This window comes from Penicillium vulpinum (genome assembly GCF_028829585.1).
Source record: "Penicillium vulpinum strain IBT 29486 chromosome Unknown utg000003l_segment0_segment0, whole genome shotgun sequence".
Classification (NCBI taxonomy): Eukaryota; Fungi; Ascomycota; class Eurotiomycetes; order Eurotiales; family Aspergillaceae; genus Penicillium; species Penicillium vulpinum.
The window spans coordinates 2446894-2466205 of record NW_026643243.1 but is presented as its reverse complement, the minus strand read 5'-3'; the positions used below and the strand labels follow the sequence as shown (position 1 = coordinate 2466205).

The following is a 19312-nucleotide window of genomic DNA, read 5'->3' as shown; positions in this document are numbered from 1 at the left end:
GCCTGGAACTCTAATTTCATTTTCAAAGCCAATGCATTTAGGGGGAAAATCTATCAACGCTACGTCGTATGGAATCCGAAATTCCCGCGCGAGCGAATCATATTTCTCTGGTCTCTCTTTTCTGAAACCAAACCAAAAACTGCTTTTGGAAGGGATCCGAGGTTTGCAGTTCGGACTCGTTTCTTTTCCGTTGCTTTTTTCTCAACGTGGCGTTGTTGTTCGCCACCTGGCACCTTACGTTGGGGCGAGGTTACCAAATCTACACCGTACACTTTGGTATATGGCTATTCTACAATATTCGACAATATACTAGACTGGACTATGGAGTATCAGATATCTCATCTGCCGGCATCCGAGGATATAGTATCATCTTTGTAGAGTGGATCCGATCTGACATGGGCATCTGTACCCGGTAGCCCCAGTTGTTTATTTGATGGGGAACGGAGGCAAATTTTTCACCTCAGTCTAACCCTCTTTGTAATTTGAATTAACTCGATGCGCCTAAGTTGAACATGCATTTGGCCTTGGGTACTTTGTATACGAGGACATGACGGGCGGCCAGAATCGGCTCCATTGCACCGCCGCTCTGCCGTCCTCGACCGCCTACCTCCGCCTTGCCCCTTCTCTTCTAGCTATGGCGTCTTAACACACCTCTGTCCACGGTGGGCGATAAGCAATTAGGATTTTCGAGTGTCCACAACGCCTATCGCCTGTAGGTATACCTATCGTGGGTACATTATCTATATATTATCAAAATACGTGAAAATATAGTGCTAAATTGTGTGCTAAATTGTATAATATACCCAAGTCATGAGGTCGAGCAATTCTACTTGTGTTGTGCTAAAATTGCCCGTGGGCGCGTACGGTCTATGGGCAATGTCGCATTCTACTAACGTATTTCACTACCGAGCCGGCCATACCACCGAGCCGGCCACCCCCCAAACACATAGTAAATGCGATTAATTACAACTTGATATCTCAACAACCACGTTTTTGTTTGATTTCATTACCTATAGATAGCTATTGATAAGAATTTTAAATACTATGTAGCAATCTTAAAAATATCGAAGAGGTGCATCATTACGGTATTGAAAATTACAGGGCTAAAAGCCAGAAGTATATATACTACAATCACAAAGTCATATATATTTCCCAAACTCGCGAGAGAAGCTAGAAATTATTTAAAGAGCATTAGTCTATAGGGAAATCGTTATATAAACGGCCGTTGTTGAGATATCAAGTTGTAATTTATCGCATTTACTATGTGTTTGGGGGGTGGCCGGCTCGGTGGTGTGGCCGGCTCGGTAGTGAAATACGTTAGTGCGTCCTTATTATTTAGTGCAGACCGCAACATCCTAGAAACACTGGAAAATGCCCCTAGCCACTTTTAAACCGCCCTCGAATCGTCTACCCCATCTCTACGATCGCACTGTCTGTCTTCAGGAGTCACGCGTATCTGGGATCCGTTTCGATAGCCCCTAGGAGCAACCACCGCTGCTATAGACGTTCTACTTCCACATGTTCGATCCGAGTGGGTCAAAAGCTCAGTCCCACGGAGTATTGGGGAAAAATTGGGATTTCGGGGATAATATAGGTAGCCAGATGTAACGAATATATCAGATATATGAGGTCTGTAATATTCCGGCTCACTTCTGGTATTGAGAATTCTCATGGCAAAGCTTCAAAATTTCGACGAAGTTCGTCTATCGTCAAAAAGCAACCACAACCAAGTGATATTTGAAACACATTTCAAATCCCCTAGATCATTTCACAAAGCTGCTGTCGATGACAACGTCCGTCGTTAGGTCAGCCAGCTTTTCGTTCAGCACTTTGGTAATTGCGGCTGCACTAGCCTTGGTATACAGCTTAATCGCTTCACTCGATTTCCAATAGGGTAGAACCTCCGTGATTCGCGTTTTCACAAAGACTTGTAGGTTACCTTCCATTTGCTCGAAGAAATCCGAAGCGTATGTTTTCCATGCCAAAGAAAACGATGAAGCTGTGATTGGAGATACGTTGGCGTTGCTTTTTGCAGCTTGGTCAAGAGCTTCCATGGCGGTCTTAATTGCATTATAGCCGTACTCCAAGGAGTCTTGGACCTAGAGTACAATTAGTTAGATACTATTCGAGGACTTTTCCAACCTCGGAAGGCTTTTTATATAGCGGGCCAGAGTTTCACTTACATCAGCATGGTTAAGATATCCTGGAAGGGTATCATAGAGCTGCTCAAACGTGAGATATTAGAAAGAGAAGATGGCGCCAGAAAGAAGGGAATAGTAAGTATCTTACGCGATTGATGAAGTCAATTCTTCCCACGGCACTCTGTTTACTGAACCTATCATCTGAGATGATGTTTTTAAACAGTTGCCAAGCCTGCGTATATGCGTATGATTTGTTAGCTGGGCATGTAGTTTGGATGCGGTTTATCACAAGCCCTGAAAAGGACTATACCGTGAGACGAATACGTACTGCAGCTTTCAGCCCGTTTGTAGGGGCCTCCAGGATTTGCAGGTTGTTGATATCCTTGGAACTGCCCAAAGCAATTGCCACAGATTCGGCAGGGGTACTTCCACTCAAGCCGCTCGGCTGGCTGATTCCCAGCTGATTCCAGGTTTGAAAGAAGTAACCATTCTGGGAGAATACTTGAGTCCAATCATAGTTCGATGCTGCTCCTGGTGCGGCTGCACCACTAGGCAGCTTTCCCGAAAGCATACTGGTAGCGAACTGAGCTGGAGTTTGAAGTTCAGTGACATGCTCCACAACATAATTGGTACCGAGAGCCCTTTTGCCCAGAACGACGGGCAGTCCGTTACAAAGGGCAGACTTTGCTCCTGACTTGACCACGCCAAAGAATTGGCGCGATGTCGACAATATGCTAACGGGGGAGTAGGGTTTGGCACTGAACTTGCTGATCTGTTTCTTGTTTTGACAGATCTTGGCGGTCCTAGACGCACGAGGGACCACCTCTCCTACCACCTCTACATACGAACCGTGTGTGAAGTTCCCAACTGACCATAGAAGTTCTTCAAAGTCTTGGTGCTCTGATTTCGGGACATTAAAGCAGTCTTCATCGATGCAAATCTTCGGGAAACCTTCATTTCTCTTCCCTGGTGGCGGTGCGACTGAACGTTTCCAAATTTCACCTTCCCCGACCTTATCGTATAATGCAAACCAACGTTTCATGAGGTCCGGGTCTCCGGTATTAGGAAGTGTGAAGCAATCATCTTCATACCAATAAAGCTCAACAAAGTCAGCTGAATTCTCATCGGAGTCAAGCTCGTCGGAGTAGACATAAGCGGTATCCGCAGCTGAGCAGAAATTGGGAGGGTCATTTGTCGGATCAGTCTATCGTGCTATCAATATATAGAACTTCCAGTAAAATGAGTGAAATTATTACCTGATTAAACGTGTCACAACTAGATTGGAAGGAGTTTAACTTGCAAGATCATTCCAGAGGAACTGTTAGATGAGACATACCAGAAATAGCTTGCTGTGTTATGCCAACACGGCGCTCGAGAGTCATGGTCAACATAGCTCTGGGCAACGATCTGTTTACCTGTTGGGCAGCCTTTATTGCATGTAAAGGGGGCCAAGATCGAGTGGGCACGGGTCGTCCTGTAATTTTTGTCAGGGTCAAGATTGATCAAAGCGGAATTGAATGAAGCTACCATGAGCAATTCTGGTAAGGAATTGGATCGGTACAGCACAAGCTTTTAAATCCTAGATCATAGTGTCAATATAGTCCATATACAGCAAATATCTGATCCAGTGAATGTTGGTAAACACACCGTTGAAGCATACCGACTCGCCACCTTGCCCATTTACACTATCTGTGAGATACTCGGGGAATCCTGAGGCACAGGATGCATGATTCTGACCACTTGCACAGCCCGGGGCGGAACCTGACCATTCTGATCCAAAATTGATCAGTTGGTGCTACCAAGACTGCGGTTATTCAAGCTGAGATTCAGGGTTTCATCACTTACTGCACTGTCCAACTGCTGCATCCGATGAACTTGTAGAGCAGCACAAGGACTTGTGATTGAACCAACAACCATGGCCACCTGCAGACTGATCCGTTGCTATTTGAGCTTCATCACTTGCGCAGCTATGTGAGCGGCACAGAGGGGCTGAGCCTTGCTAGAGAAAAAAGTAAGTAAAACGCACAAAGGCCATATGAGAATGGTGACAGAAGAGCCAACTTACCCAGTGACAGGTGGGGACATCGTCTGTCGGACAGCAGTAGTTTCGCTTTTTACCAGAAGCGCATCCAGAGTAGATCGCTACATTGGATGCTGACTTGCCTTTCCCAGTGGCTGCTGGGGTAGTCCCCGAAGGGCAATCTTCGTCACAGCCACCCCAAATAAACTGTGACAGAGGAGAAACCTTGGGGGTTTCCCCCCAAAAAAGACTTTTGCTGATGACACTGTTCAACTCCATGAGGTTTTGACTGGCTGCACCAGTGTTGTCATCCGTGGATACGGCCCAAACCATGGTGCCACCCAGACAAATGTCGTTGGCATACTTCTTTTTCATCTGTATAGTCGTTTCATCGTCATAAGATACCCATTGATCAGTATCCCATGTGAGAATGTTAACAGCGGCATCTTTATCGAGAACTGAAGTTGTCCCGCCAGCAGCAATAACAGCAGTGATTTCCGAATCCATCAATGTGCCAGAGGATGCTGAACAGTTTCCTGGATTACCGCCACTGCTGAAGGGGCAGCCGGCCTTTGTGCAAGATGGATCAGAGAGAGTGAAACTGCGACCATAAAAGCCGAGTCCAAGGTTAATCTTCGATGGAGTTATACTATTGCGCCAAAATAAATCCATCGTCTGGTCTATCTCAGTCAAATTCGTGTGAGCATAGACGTATGAACCAATGTAAGGGTCTGTCGAGTCCCATGTTCCGTGGAGATCATAAGTCATCACATTGAACCAGTCGATGTACTTTTCAATAGAAATGATGTCAAAGTTCTGCAGATACCAATAGCTCGAGGGCACAGTAATTGATAAGCCGTAGTCGTGACCTGTTGAGCCAAGTGCGGCTTTCAGGTTCTTCAAGAATGATGGGTAATTCTCAAAATCACTAGCTTTTCCAGATCTGTCAGAAGCAACGGGATACTCCCAGTCAATATCAACACCATCGAAGCCATAGGTTGTCATGAATGACAACAATGACTTGAAGAATGCTTTTTGAGCCGATGAAGAAGTAGCAAGGTCGGAAAACGTCGTGGCAGTTGGTTGATCAGCGTCGTTCATGGACCATCCACCTAAAGTCAAACTACATAAGTTCATATCCCGATAACTCGATAGACCACATGTGCATCTCACCAATACTAATCCATGTCTCAAGACCAGCATTACTTTCTTTGAGATTTGTGAAGCGCGAATAAAGACCAAGATCGCTCTCACTCATAGGTGCAACCGCAAATGTGTCAGGATTGATGTAGGCAAATCCATAGTTGAGATGAGTATAAGCGCCGACGGGGATGGCTTCGGGCGTCACTTAAAGATCCAATGTTAGCAAGCTGATGCATCAAAATGGGGTCTGTTACGTCTCGAAACGGAACTTACTTGCATCACAAACACGATTGATTGACCAACCTTCATAATAACTAAGTTGTCTCTCAGCTTGCTTCTCAACAGTATTCACCCGCTAGAAATTTTGGCATACTCACCCAATTGATCTTCCATCTGCCGAGCTTCCACTGCAGGAAGGCTTCTTGACAGTCTTTTTGCCACAGAAATCCGAGGTCGTGCCTATATCAAGCCCACAATCCGAGTTAGAAGAATCCATAAGAGAGCCTCTCCATTGAATTCATGTAGCAATTCACCTACCACAAAAGCCATACTGAGAACAGCACACATTGAGAGGACATTTCTCTGTTTTGCTCCATTCTGAACCCCAGCCTGGATCGCAATCAGACTTTGCATCACAGCTGGAGGTACAATTTCCCGCGCCACAAAACTCAGGCCCAAGTCCACTAAACAGTATGATGTCAATTTCCGTTCGTCTACAGGTCTTCAGGTCTGCTGTTCAGGTGATGAACCTACCAGACTCCAGACACACTACAGCACCCTATGGTGCATGCTTTCGTTGAAGAACTATTATTGTCAGTTTTCACTCGGCAAATTCAAGGGAGAAATTACCATGTATAATCGTCAGATGATGGAGCTATTCCCTGTGAATATCCCATGTGCAGGGCACTGAGAATACTCAGGGCCGTAGTAACCCTAAAGAGCAGATTCATTCTCGCAGCAAAGCTTCGACGAACCCAGGAAGGAAGAGAAGATTGGGGTCCCAAGGTCTGACAGAACCGAACCTAAGTGTGAAACAAAAGAGGATATGAGCAGACTTCCATACAAGATATATTGTACATTCGGCTTCTGGCGATTTTACAACTAAATTAAGGACAACCAGGCTCTATTTTGGCGGTATACTGTATTCTTTTTCTAGATTGGCACGTATTCCTTTTATCCAGCAGGTAATGATACAACTTGGGGATCCCATGCTATGCATTACTCCCCGTTGCTTATCGATTTCCGGTAATTATCTTTTTTCATCTAATTCTATCCTGGTCATGAAACTAGGGCTAGGCTACAATCAGAGGATGGGCGCTATGGAGGTCATATCAGCAACCAAAGCAGCGTTCAAAGCTAACCCGAGACTTCCGATTATCTTAATTTGCGGTCCACGCCACCATCTATTTGGAGGCTACGTAGTATAGTTGTCAATCCTGTAACCGACTAAAGTGGCGTTCACAGCTGAGTCGATTCTCCGGAAAGTCCGTTATTTGCGGATCTATAGCGGACAAGCACATATAAGCAAAAGTACAAGCCTTCTGCCCCACTCTCACACCCCATGGTCCATACAATCCCCAGTATGTAACTGGCCCCTAGCTGACTCCCTGAACAATCTAATATATTGAGGTGGCATTGCGCCGCGGTGCCCCGGAGCTAGAACCTATTTAGGCTAGTTAAGAGAACCGGCCGGGAGAGTCTCCCTTGCAAGGGCTTTTCGTAACGTTCTATATCAAACAAGAAGCATATCAAATGTGTGCATATGTAGCGCAGATTCTTTACACTAAGGCACGAGGCTTTTTACCCCCTTAAGCGAGCAGTATTTGCTTTGTTGATTCTTGAAGTTTTAGGGGTCTTAGACCTCGCCATATTGCTTTTTTAGGTACCTATGTGATTGTCCACGACCCGCGAAGGGCCCGTGAGCATGTAAATTACAGGATTGTTGTATATTTCGGATAGTGTCTTGATTTTTACATCCTGCAGTCGTCAATGAGCTAGTCCGCGCTAATCGTTTCAAACATTGTATCGCTTTTTAAGTATGGAGTACTAAGAGCGTTGTGAAGTCTGAGAGTATACATTTAGTCGGATACCTACGTTCTAACATTGGGGGTTTTAGGGACCAGTGGGATACTTTCCTCATTCCCATAAGACAATCAAAAAGAAAACAATTATTTCTTGCGACTGATTTCCTCACTTTTCAATATGAACTCGCTAGCCTTGGCCTTGTCAGTTATTTTCTATGGCCTCTGCCAGGCACAATTCCAAGTTCTAGATGCCGATGTTATTGCAAATAGCACTGCGGTTACACTTTCTGACGCGTGTCTCGATGCTCTACAAGGCACAGTCAACTGTAACAGCAGTCTTGTGAACATTGCCGCCGCAGATTCCTTTTACGGAATCGATAATGAAACCTATGTTTTCTTGTGCAGTGATGGCTGTAGCTCTTCTTTGAAGTCATATCATAACTCTGTCTCATCTGCTTGTGCTGGCCAGGATGAGGCTTGGAGCGGCTACCCTGCGACATACTTTGGAGATGTGTACTGGGCGACCTACAATCTCTCTTGTCTAGCGGAACCAACGTCTGGATCATCATGCATGGGTAAGTCTTCACTGGCATCTGGCCGACTATATTATTCTACTGACAACGGGAAAACCGTGAAAATAGATTACTTCGACACTATCGCAAACAACTATACAGATGATGTATCTCCAACCTCCATGCCTTCATCGATCGTATGCTCACCATGCGTGCTCGAATTATATCAACTCCTCCAGAAGACGCCCTATTCATACTACGACTCAGATATGGCATCCGATTGGTCTGCAATTCAAACTCTTTGCGGTGTCAGCCACCCCACGGAGGTGCCACAGAACCCCACAGACGTCACGGATATTCCTGGATTCGCACCTGTAACCTACTCTACGCCGCCCTGCTTGTCAGAATCCACGTATACTGTAGTTTCGGGAGACAATTGTATTGCAATTTCTCAAGCGCAGAACGTTTCAACTGGAGCCCTCATTGCTTTAAACAATTTGCTCCCCGATTGCTCCAATCTTAATGGTAGAGTCTTCTCCGCAGCTCCTTCCCCGGTCTTCGCAAATAATTCAAAAGCTAATCAAATGATGAATAGCTGGTGCTTCTTTATGTCTCCCACAAGCCTGTGAGATTTATACGGTTCAGTCAGGAGATACCTGTGCGAGCATCACAAATGCCACAGGAATATCTTTCGTTCAATTTACCTCCTGGAATCCCACAATCAACAGCTACTGCACCAACTTGATTGCCGACCAAGAAGTCTGTGTCGGGCAAGCCGGGGAAGTATGGACTGGAACAACCATTCCAGGCGCCTCCACGACGCAAATCGGAGTATATGCCACCACCACTGTTGCGGCCCCAAGCAATTTGGCCTACGGCACCACAACTGATTGCGGCAAGTATTACGATGTTCAAAGCGGAGATGACTGTAGCCTCATTGCACTTAACAACACCATTACAATCAGCTTATTCAAGGCGATCAACCCATCGGTCAACACTGACTGTACCAATTTGGTTCCGGGGTTGAGCTATTGTGTTTTCCCAGTGGCCAGTTGGAATAGTACCGACGCTACCACCACTACCACTGCTACTGCCTCGTATGTCACTGCCCCAGCACCAACTGTCAGTGGGACCACATCCAACTGCTATACGTGGCACGTTGTCGTCAGTGGTGACTACTGTGCTCTACTGGAAAGTGAGTATGGAATCACGTTTGCACAGCTGCAGTACTGGAACTCGAACTTGGATCCAACCTGCGGCAATCTGATTCTCGGGGATGCTTACTGCGTGGATGGGCCGAGCATTGCATCAGGTAGCTCTGTCGCAGTTGGGTCAGCAACAGCCACTGCAGCGCTCAAGCTATAGTTATTCTTGATGTTCTAAGCCACTTTAAAATTTTACTTGGAGAGATGAAAAGATTACGACCAGCTATTACCACTTCTAGTGATACCATTTGTTGTTTTTCATAGCCTTTATAGCCTTAGAGGAATGTTGACCGTGTAATCTCCGATTTCTTCCTCGCCTGGGCAAGGGCGCAAGGTTCCAATATTCCAATACAACCTTCCAAAATTAAGCAGTATCACTAGGACTAAATGACATGGTCAGCCACCTGTAGCGTAATCCACAAAGTCCTTCGACTTTCCGATAGCTACCAGCCCTCGTTCATTAATTTTTACTAATAGGGCGTCCTTTAGTCCGCGGGCTCGGATATACTGTAATATCGAACAATAGCAATCGAATGGCTGGGGTTTCGCTTAAAATGTCTAGGGAAATCCACGGGTACCTGCAGATCATTTAATGCAGTCAGACCGGCTTTATCGGAAATTGCACAGTCCAATTTCTGCGGATGCATCGGTTCGGGAGTGGAGGGGGAATGGAAGCCTAGTATACAATCTTGCCTTATTGTACTTTACGGAGTACGGAGTAACGTATTCGCAATTACTCCATACAACTCATCCCTATTAGATCCCCCAGTCATTTTTCTCTTCCCCCCTTCCCCCACTCCTTCTCCATTTCTACCCCGTGACCGCTTATCAGTCAATACATGTCGCTTCCCGCCTTGACTTCCCTTTCTCACACCTCTCCTTCCTACAGACGTTTTTACTTTCAGATTACTCCTTTGTGATTCTAAAGCCTCCGATTCCCAGCAGATAACAATCTCAAATGTCTTATCTACCGCCAGGATGGACTCTGGAGCGACTTCAAACAGCAACAGTCGATGATCTACGCCAAATACCAGAGGATGTAAGTGATGCAAACATCCAATATTTCTTCAGACAAAAACAAGAGAAGTATAGTTCTAACCCTCTGAATCATATAGAGGCTCCATGAGATTGACGAGAGTTTAATCCCCGTCGAGAATGTTCCAGTCCACTTAGTCATTGGCCGTGCAATTCATAACGAACACCGACGAAAAGTACGCGCGGAGCGCGGCCTGCCACCTGCCCCCGGAGTGCCCCTTTTTGAGAAAAAAGACGATCCAGTAGTAGAGGTAGTAGAAAGAGGAGGATTCGACGACTTTGGGTTTATTGTGTTTCGAACAGATTACTCAGACGAACAACGCTGGGAGCAGTGGCATAAAGAGTTCCACCGCATAATAGATGCCTCGATAGAGAGCGCTAGCGGGGGAAAGAAAATCGAAGATAAATGCTTCATGCCAACCTACGAGGACGAGGATATGGTTGGTGCCACTCATGAACAGATACTAGAGTAAGACCTTATTCCTACCGTTTATGGCTCTGACTTCCTACTGATTATCGAGATAGGGAATACTACGGGTACCGAGAGACTGAAGGTATCCCCCCGGGACTGGACACTGGTATGTGCCTGGTTGTCGATTTAGCTGTCATAGACTCTATAACAACCGATAAGCCATGGATATATGTATTGGACTTGTCATTCGATCATGGGAGTCAGCTCACAGATGGAGAATATCCTGGCTACTTCCGAGTTGCTGTGCAGTCTGTTATCACGGAACTTTACCCAATGCTCACAGCAATGACACCGTCAGAGCTTTGGCCTTCGGATAACAGAATATGGGAGTCGGCAGTTGAATAGGCAGCGTATTTCATGCGAGTCGCGAAGTGAAAAGACAATGGTAAATGCGGTATATGCTACACTTACATGTCAACAACCAACCTTTCCTTCTTATTGTTGTATTTGTCGAGAGCCATTGATAAGCATTCTGAGTAGCATGTATCAATTTTGAATAGATCTAAAACGTGCATTGTTGTGGTATCGAAAATTACATCTCTGAAGCCTATATTTATCTCAGATATTAATTTCTTAAATTCCCCGAAACTCCCCAACATGGCAAGATTTATATAAACATTAGGCTACAAGAAAAATTTCGCACAGGCAAGTGTTGTCGAGATATATAGTTGCCCTTTATCGCATCTACTATCTGTATCGGGCTGCACAGCTTGCTTTTGTGTGTATCTCGCATGGATACGTTATATAGTGACTCTTGAGGGGTTTGTTATATGATCGCCACGTTAGTACACCTGAAGTTTTCGGACCTTACCCCGTTAACAGGCTTTACACCTAAGATTAGTATTCACCATTTGAGTCCGGGGTAGATGCCATCCATGTCAAGCTGTACTCCGTACTCTATACACTATGTGCATGTATGTGATCTTGCATTTCGAAGATCTGATCCTTTCATTCTAATCAACATATGTATTTTACATGTGTTTTCTCGTACTTTTTATTTTTATTTATTTCTTTTTCTCACAGCCCCCTTTTACCCATATTTGGTTGCCGTTTCCGGACATGGCGCTTAGACCCTTCCACTTCTGTCTGATGTATAGTTCTAGTGGTTGATCTGGGATGACGGGCTTTTCGCTTCAGAGAAGTAGGGGAAATAAAAGGGTAAGAGGGACAGCCTATCGGAGGGACAGTCTCGTATAGATAGCTCTGAGGCTGGTCGGGCTCGTGTTACATGCGCGGTAAGTACCCCAAGGTCTATGCAAGTCATTCAAAAATTTATACCTACATATGTATGTGTTCATATTCATAAGAGTTGGCATGCATAGGCATTTAAATAGAGGACATTTCTATGATAAGATGAACGTTATGAAGCCGTATATAAGCAGTAAGTCTACAGAGAAAAAGGTAAAGAGGTAGAGTAATTAGTATGTGAGAATGCACAGCTCTATAAACCAAGAACAACGACACACAGAGGACCGCCGAGCAGAATCAGTCCATCCTTGCGTCCCGCAAATCTATGTCCAGATCGTGATCGAACAATAAAACGAAGCAGAAACAGAAAAAGAAAACACACCCGGGAATATATACAAGACTTCATTATAGCAGCCCAGAACAGAGAACCGAGTCTCGGGTCTGGGGGTTTGAGGGTCCGGTAGTATCACAAGGTCCCGATGATTCTCACTGAAACGGGCCTTGTGGGTTGGGTGTCGTAACAAGTAGTGTGGAGAGGGTTAAGGATTGGGATGAAGACAGGGAGAGATGAGGACATCGATATGCGTAAAATCGCCGAGAAAGAAAACCCCGATGTCTGTACAAAAAGGTGAAAACGCTCGTAACTCCAAACCCATATGCGCGGCACAACTCCGTGGCAAAAAAAAAATCAAATCAAACAAGCAGGACAAGAACAACAGACGTGATTAGCTTTCATGGCTTCTTCTTAACGTGGCTACTCCCCGTTTCGGAAGGGAGCTCGTCGCCATCGATTATACGCCACAGACGGCGTGGCGAGAAGTTGTTGCCGAATAGGTAAATGCCAACGAACCAGGCCGCGAGGAGATTAGCGAGGTGGTGGAGAAGATACGCGTAGGAGACGCCGTAGATCGCTGAGTAGATGGCGATGGCGAAGAAGATCATTGAGGTGACGTGTCTGAACCTAGGACGGGGATAGATATGTTAGCTTACGACTTGACTTTTGAGAGCGAAATGGAAGCCCGGATATAATCACTCTACATACCTGGTCGTGATGCGCGGTATCATAGCACCGCTGGTCATCGTCTCCACTAGAATGAGGAAGGGCATAATAGATAAGACGTTGTGGTGGGATGAGAACGGCATAAACCAGTGTACGACGAGATTGTGGGCCCAGACCAGGAGGACCAGCACGTTGATTGGCAGGATCCACAGCATTAGGATCAAGATGGAGTGTGCGTAGTTGTCGAAGCTCAGGTGCGAGGCGGATCTGGTTTCCTTGGCGTGCCATTGTGCCCGCACACACGTGGCTAGCTGCACAATACAGGCGACCATATACGCAAACTGGTAGGGAATGACAGTCGAAACGAGAATTAGAAGGATGGCAGTGTGGATGATGCGTCGGCGAGGTGTGGGGGTGTGGAAGATCGGTAGGTTTCCCCGGTCTTCTCGCCGGATATAGCCTGACTTGCTGTGTAGAAGCCCATAGACCGAGGAGAATATACCAACGAGGAAGAGAGCGAGGTAGTTGACAAGGACGCAGACACCAACGCTGATGAGTCCAAATACTGGGACTAGGAACCAGAAGAAAGCGTCTTGTGAGCCAAGCAAAAGATCATTTTTGGTGAAGTCGATAGGAGTCTCAGTCGAGTTAGATCGCCAATGGAGGGTTTCATCGGTCTGAGGCAGGGCTTTGGAGGTAGCCAGGGAGGAGGCCAGCAGAGACATAGCCACAAGTAGAAGCGGGAAGGAAGACCGTAACGCACGATGAAGACCGTCAGTGAAGGGGATAAAGTAACCAGACTCATCGTAGACCTGGAACTGCTTTCGGAGAACGAGGGCAACGACAAGTAGTGGGAACGCCGCGAAGATGGTCCGATATCGCATCACTAGCTCGCCAAGACTACTGGTGAGATCGACTTGAAGGGAGATATCGACCGTCGTGTCAGAGGTTGGATCCGTCCACAGGTGGAATGATACACCCCCGAGAGCGGCCTGCTCGCTAATCGCAGGCGGCATGTACGGCGCCACGCCGTGCAGATTCACATGAACCTCATTGACATTAACGAAAAACTTCGACTCATGAGGATCAGAGACGGATTGCCGGAGCAATGGAGCGAAGAGTTCCTCTTTCTGAGGATGGCGAGTGATCTTCAGCCGATAGTCGAGCAGGCTCGAATACAATGCAGGGATCTTTACCTCGGTGAGCATGGGTCGAATCGCAGGTAGCCGCATCTTCAGGCCAGCACTGAGTAGTCCTCCCAATCCCACCTTGGCCCGAATCATTGCATCCGAGCTGTCCGAAAACTCGGCGACAAGGAAGCCTGGGGTCGGTACATTCGCCTTGTCTACAACAGCTACGAACTGATGTTCTGCAAGGGCCTCCAAGTCGTACTGGAGATACGAGAATGGCGGGGTACGATCGTAAGGATGTTTCGATGAATGCGTCGAGGCAGGCAAATGAATACTATCCTCAGCCGCGCTCTTGCAGGCCAAACGGGTTGAGCCCACAGTGCCACCAGAGAAATCCAAGTTCAACGGGAAGTTGGTTGAGCGGCCATTGGATAGCGGGAACACGCTGCAGAAGAGGACCTCAATATTGCCATTCTTGTCAAGCGATTGATCCGTGAGCAGGGTGAACTTTTTACCAGAAACGCCCTGGGGAGGGATTGGTACAAGACGAACATCGGCGCCATGCTGTAGGCCCAGTTCGCGTAGGACCAATCGTTGCCCCTGTGCAAGAATGGTGTTTGCGTTGTCCTCAAGCGTCAAAAGGGTATTTGCTTCCTTCTGGGGTAGTGTACGCTCAGCCACTGACTCCAGACCCGTCAAGTACCACCGCTTGAGCACACGCATCCGTTCTGCCCGTGGTTTCGTTTGAGTAGGACGTCGGGCGTCGACGATCTCAAATAAGGATTTAATTATTGCCTTGCGGAATTGGTCGCACCAAGTAATCGAGAGATGATCCATTCCAATCCAAACATCTGGAATAGAAGATGTGAATACAGTAAATCCGTGGGTCTCGGGAACAAGAGATGAGATACTGGCATAGTCGGAGGGCACCACAGTATCACGCGCACCACCGGCGATGGAGATGAGAGTGACATGCCACAGTGGGTTGTTGTTAGCCCATGTTTGTGCGTAGGCGTCGCGCCAATATTCGTTGATTTGTTTATATGTGTGGACTATATCGGAATCGAAGGAGACAGGCGGTTTTGCGTGAGGTGCAGACATGGTGATGATCGTATTGACCGAATTGGCTTGGTAATTTGCCATAGTCAGAGCGGTTCGTGCCACTATTCCACCCATGGAGTGTCCAATAAGAATGACCGCGCTGGGATCTGGTAACCCTGGATCTCGGCGGGTGCGTCGCGGATCATGGTAAAGTGATAGGATATATGAGATCGCCTCGTTCACGTATTCCGCTTGATCCAACAGCGTCTGTCCATGGAACGCCGCCATATCCTCGTTGAAGTCCACCATGAAAAAGTCCAAGCTCCGCGTTCCAGCCGCATGGCGGCTCTCGTCGTGTCGGACCACATCGTAGTAATGTCGCGATGCCTCGGCGGCCAGAGATCGGACTTGGCGGTAACTTCCTGCATTCCCGGGTAGAAACAGAACTGGCACGCCGTTTAACTAAAAACACGAGTCAGCACAATAATCCAAGCGCATGCACCCAGTCTGGGCCACCGTACCCCGATGTTATCCTGGGTGTAAGGATCCACGCCTTCCTCCCGGTAGACGAAGAGATTGTATTTGCTTGCAAAGCGAGTATGTTCCGTATCGAACTCCAACATACGAATAAACGTCGGACTCATCATCGGAACCCCACAACCATCTCCACCATGTTGCCGACCGGTGAACGAGCTGACAATGGAGATCAAGAACGCAACAGCAACGCAAGTGGTGAAGGCCGTCAGGATGGAGCAAGACCATGGACTGCGTTGGCGAGATTGTCGCGCACGACGACCGTCGGGAGAGGGTGCTTCCATCGGAAGTCGGGGAGAGCCCAATGGCATCGGTTTGGTATCGTTGGAAGGTTGGGAGGACGAGGTGCGCCACACACTCGAGTTTCGGGAGCGCGGTGTCGCACTGCCGTCGCGGCGAAGGTCGAAGCTGGTGCCACGCCTAGCTATTTGAAATCTGGTTTTCTCGTCGATGGCGGTCCCATCGTCTGTTCGGGAGACCGAGGAATCTTCGTCCTCGACAGGGGAGCCCGACGAGCGTCTGTGCATTGGAGAAGGCGGAGCCGGGACTTCATCCAGCACACACAGACAGGTTCTTGGCGCAGGGGGTTAAACCTCGCAAGAGAACCCTTAACGAGTAAGGAACGAGGGGAAAGGAAGGGGTGGGAATGGGGAAAGACAAGAATGGAAGCCGGGGCAGTTGGAGGTTTGTCTGGGCCTTGGCGGAGAAAAGGCGTCCCTGTCCCTGAAAGTGGTTTTTTTGTGGGTACAGTGTGTCAAGTTATTCATGAACTGTAGAAGTGATTATTCTAATCTTTGAACTCTTGGGATTTCGACTTAAAATATTCACCCGGTTCAAGATTCTCGTTTCTTTTTTCTTTCTTTTTTTTCATCGACGCAATTGGCATGATAGTCTTGGCAGTCGCCATAGACTTGGTACATGGCCCTAGAGGCTTAAAGTCACGACAAAACAAGCCTATGCTGAGAATGGCTTATTATATTGTGTTTCATAACTATTATAAACAGAGATGACATTGAGATATCGGAAAATGTCAAGCTCTGATGTATAGATGCGCTGGGACTACCACGACAGGCAACCGTGTATCCTATCATAATGTTCCTGCAGGACGCGTATGTCACATAGTAAGACTTATTACTATCATAATATCATGCATTATACATATAATTGATACATATAATTGAAACCAGCTGGATGTTCAGCTACGATCCAAGCATTTCTTTTGATAAAAAGCTTGAATGACTTTATTATCAGGAGCAATGGCGTGATGGACACACCGTTACCTATACTCCATGTACTCCGTAGTAGTATGTAGGTCTAGGTGGATAGCATCACGTCTATATTCAACCCATCTTATACATACATATGTAATCATTCAATTATTTTATAACTACTATTTTATATTAGCCTATCCTGTTCGTATTCTTTGATTTAAATCCCAGCTGAAGTGTACAAGTGCGGGGTTTAGGCTGTGCACTATAAGGAGAGCCTCTTAGACAGGGCTCCAGGTCTCACACTTACTGTGTTTTTATTCTGTGTATCTCCTGTCCTCTTCACCCAACCAATATCCCACCGAGAATCCTGCAGTCCATCAAGCATAATCGCTCTTCATGTTAGAGGTGGGTAATACTAACTCTTCTATACTTCTCTGTCACACTCGAAGGAAATGAAGATACCCTTCAGCCCTAAGACTGGCTTGCGCGTCAGAATGAGCATTATCAATTAAGCAGATTCTGATCCTTGGCATGACAGACTATTGGTATCTACCAGTGGGCATCAAACCTGTTGACTAATATGCGCTAACCTATTGATGGCTTACAGGGCAACCGAGCACATGAGAGCGAAGCGTATCGCCGACGTCAATCTACAGCACACAAGGAGTCGTTGGAAGCCAATTTATTTTCTGTCCAATTAAATCATTCTACATGTTCCTTCCACATTTTCCGAAATAAAACTCCCAAGTCGCTGCACGGTCATTTTGAAGGAATCATCAGTCATCGCGCGGGTATCAGGTATCACCCCAGCTCTCAAGCCCTCCTATCAGGCCTACGGCACAATCGAAGTCCTAGCCTTCTCTGGATCATCCCCCAAGTCCACCTCCTTGGCACTGATTCCACGGTGAGCAGCAACCTCCTGGAGGTCCGCATCATGCTCAGCATCGAAGTTACGACCCAAACGCTCTGGCCCAGCAAGTGTAATCAAAATAACATAGGCATAGACACAGCCCATGAAGATGCAGATGACCTTGCCGTACTCGTAGCGATGGGGTGCTGCTTTAGTCGGAGGCAGTGGGAAGCGTTCGCCGATGGTTGATTCAATAGTCGAGCTAGCAGAGGAGACCAAGTTTCCAAGCTGGTAGGCGGTGCCGACGGCGAAGGTACGGATAGCTCCTGGCGACAGCTCCATCAGGTGGATAGGGATCACACCCCATGCACCCTGGACCATGAACTGCTCGAAGTAGGCTGCGGCGATAACATTCTTGTTCTGGACAAATGTGTAGGGGTAAAGAAGGGCGCCACCGACGATGGAGATGACGATGATAGAGAACCGACGGCCGAAGATCTGACTAGCCCAACCGCATAATACACCACCTGACAAAGCGCCCAGGTTGGCGACGACTTGTGTGACGGTGACGGCGTTCTTCGAAAACTTGAACTGGTTCTGCAGCATTGTCGGGTAAAGATCCTGAGATCCGTGCGACTAGTCTCCATGTTAGCTTGTTATGTTATCTGAAGAGCAAATAATGCACATACCATGAAATTAAACCCAGACATAAGCAGAACCAGGTATACAAGTAGTAGCCAATGTCTCTTCAGTGCGACCTTCCCTTCTGACATGAACGAAGCTGCAACACCTCCCCGCATCTCCTGCCGCGCTTCCTGACGCCGACGGAAAGTCTCCGTCTCACCTAGGAACAAACGGAAGATAATAATCAAGACTGGTGGGCAAGCCGCAAACCAGAACAGTGGCCGCCAGCCATGAGGGGTAGTATCAACGAGAGCTCTAGCGAAAGCCGTGGCTAGCAGATATCCAAAGGCGTAACCTTGCTGCAAGAGTCCTGAAATAATACCCCGGGCTTCAGGAGGGCAATCCTCCAGCGCGGTGGCAGCCGCATTACCATATAAGCCACCCATGGCAATTCCAAACAAGGCACGACAAGCCAAGAACTGTTTATAAGTTTGACAGAAACCAGCACCGAGCTCGAGGACCACGAAGAGAAGCTGGTTAACAATGAACGGCCATTTGCGGCCCCATCGATCCGAGGCAATTCCGAAGGTGATCGCGCCGACGGATCGCAGCATCAGCACCAGGGTGATTCCCCATGTGATGTCGGTCACGGATTTATCGAATGATTTGGCAAGCTCGGAGGTAGTGAGTGAGACAGTGAAAAAGTCAAACGCATCCCAAGACCAGCCGACAAACGCGACCTATCAAGTGAGGTTGGTTAGCCAATTCTTTTTTTTTCCTTGCCCATCAGCCCTCAGCTCTTCAAGGATATCTACATACCGTGAAATTAAGCCACTGAGTCTTGTTGAGCAGTGTCAAAGCCTTGAACGGGTTGGGCGCGGGGTTCATAGGAGGAACCAGTGAGGAAATACGAGTGGAAATGTAACGTCCAATACTCATATGCTCCTCGACATCCGGCGAGGATGTCGCCGCATACTGAGACTTTCCCTCATCCATGACTGCTGAGAATCTTGTAGCACCCTGAGTCGGAGAACAAAATTCAGATCCTGGCGCAGAGTTTCGGACGAAGGGAAATAAGATGGATCATAAGCCCAAACAAGGGGGTCAGCTCAGCTCTAAATATGGCTGAAAGCCTCCCCTCGTCCACCCCCCTCTGTGGTTACCGTATCCAGCGGGCATCCC

The 19312-nt window shown here is 47.3% G+C and overlaps 5 protein-coding genes across 5 annotated transcripts; 2 read left to right on the top strand and 3 right to left on the bottom strand.

The window, feature by feature from the left end:
* Window positions 1–1763: 1763 nt before the first annotated feature.
* N7479_006044 (glycoside hydrolase family 18 protein) lies at window positions 1764–5853 on the bottom strand (the record flags this gene model as incomplete). Its single annotated transcript, XM_057253740.1, has 11 exons — window positions 1764–2099; window positions 2184–2222; window positions 2290–2373; window positions 2470–3345; window positions 3802–3911; window positions 3987–4140; window positions 4207–5273; window positions 5335–5508; window positions 5578–5618; window positions 5682–5763; window positions 5838–5853. The coding sequence occupies 11 exons, from the start codon at window positions 5851–5853 to the stop codon at window positions 1764–1766; spliced, it is 2979 nt and encodes a 992-aa protein (XP_057107602.1).
* A 1653-nt stretch (window positions 5854–7506) lies between these two features.
* N7479_006043 (LysM peptidoglycan-binding domain-containing protein) lies at window positions 7507–9205 on the top strand (the record flags this gene model as incomplete). Its single annotated transcript, XM_057253739.1, has 2 exons — window positions 7507–8365; window positions 8436–9205. The coding sequence occupies 2 exons, from the start codon at window positions 7507–7509 to the stop codon at window positions 9203–9205; spliced, it is 1629 nt and encodes a 542-aa protein (XP_057107601.1).
* A 798-nt stretch (window positions 9206–10003) lies between these two features.
* N7479_006042 (uncharacterized protein) lies at window positions 10004–10553 on the top strand (the record flags this gene model as incomplete). Its single annotated transcript, XM_057253738.1, has 2 exons — window positions 10004–10084; window positions 10161–10553. The coding sequence occupies 2 exons, from the start codon at window positions 10004–10006 to the stop codon at window positions 10551–10553; spliced, it is 474 nt and encodes a 157-aa protein (XP_057107600.1).
* A 1919-nt stretch (window positions 10554–12472) lies between these two features.
* On the bottom strand, window positions 12473–15972 carry N7479_006041 (GPI inositol-deacylase; the record flags this gene model as incomplete). Its single annotated transcript, XM_057253737.1, has 3 exons — window positions 12473–12701; window positions 12783–15373; window positions 15433–15972. 3 exons carry the CDS (start codon window positions 15970–15972, stop codon window positions 12473–12475), a joined length of 3360 nt encoding a protein of 1119 aa, XP_057107599.1.
* A 1516-nt stretch (window positions 15973–17488) lies between these two features.
* Window positions 17489–19126, bottom strand: N7479_006040 (sugar transporter family protein; the record flags this gene model as incomplete). The annotated part of the gene is made up of 3 exons (XM_057253736.1): window positions 17489–18142; window positions 18196–18870; window positions 18950–19126. The coding sequence occupies 3 exons, from the start codon at window positions 19124–19126 to the stop codon at window positions 17489–17491; spliced, it is 1506 nt and encodes a 501-aa protein (XP_057107598.1).
* Window positions 19127–19312: the final 186 nt, after the last annotated feature.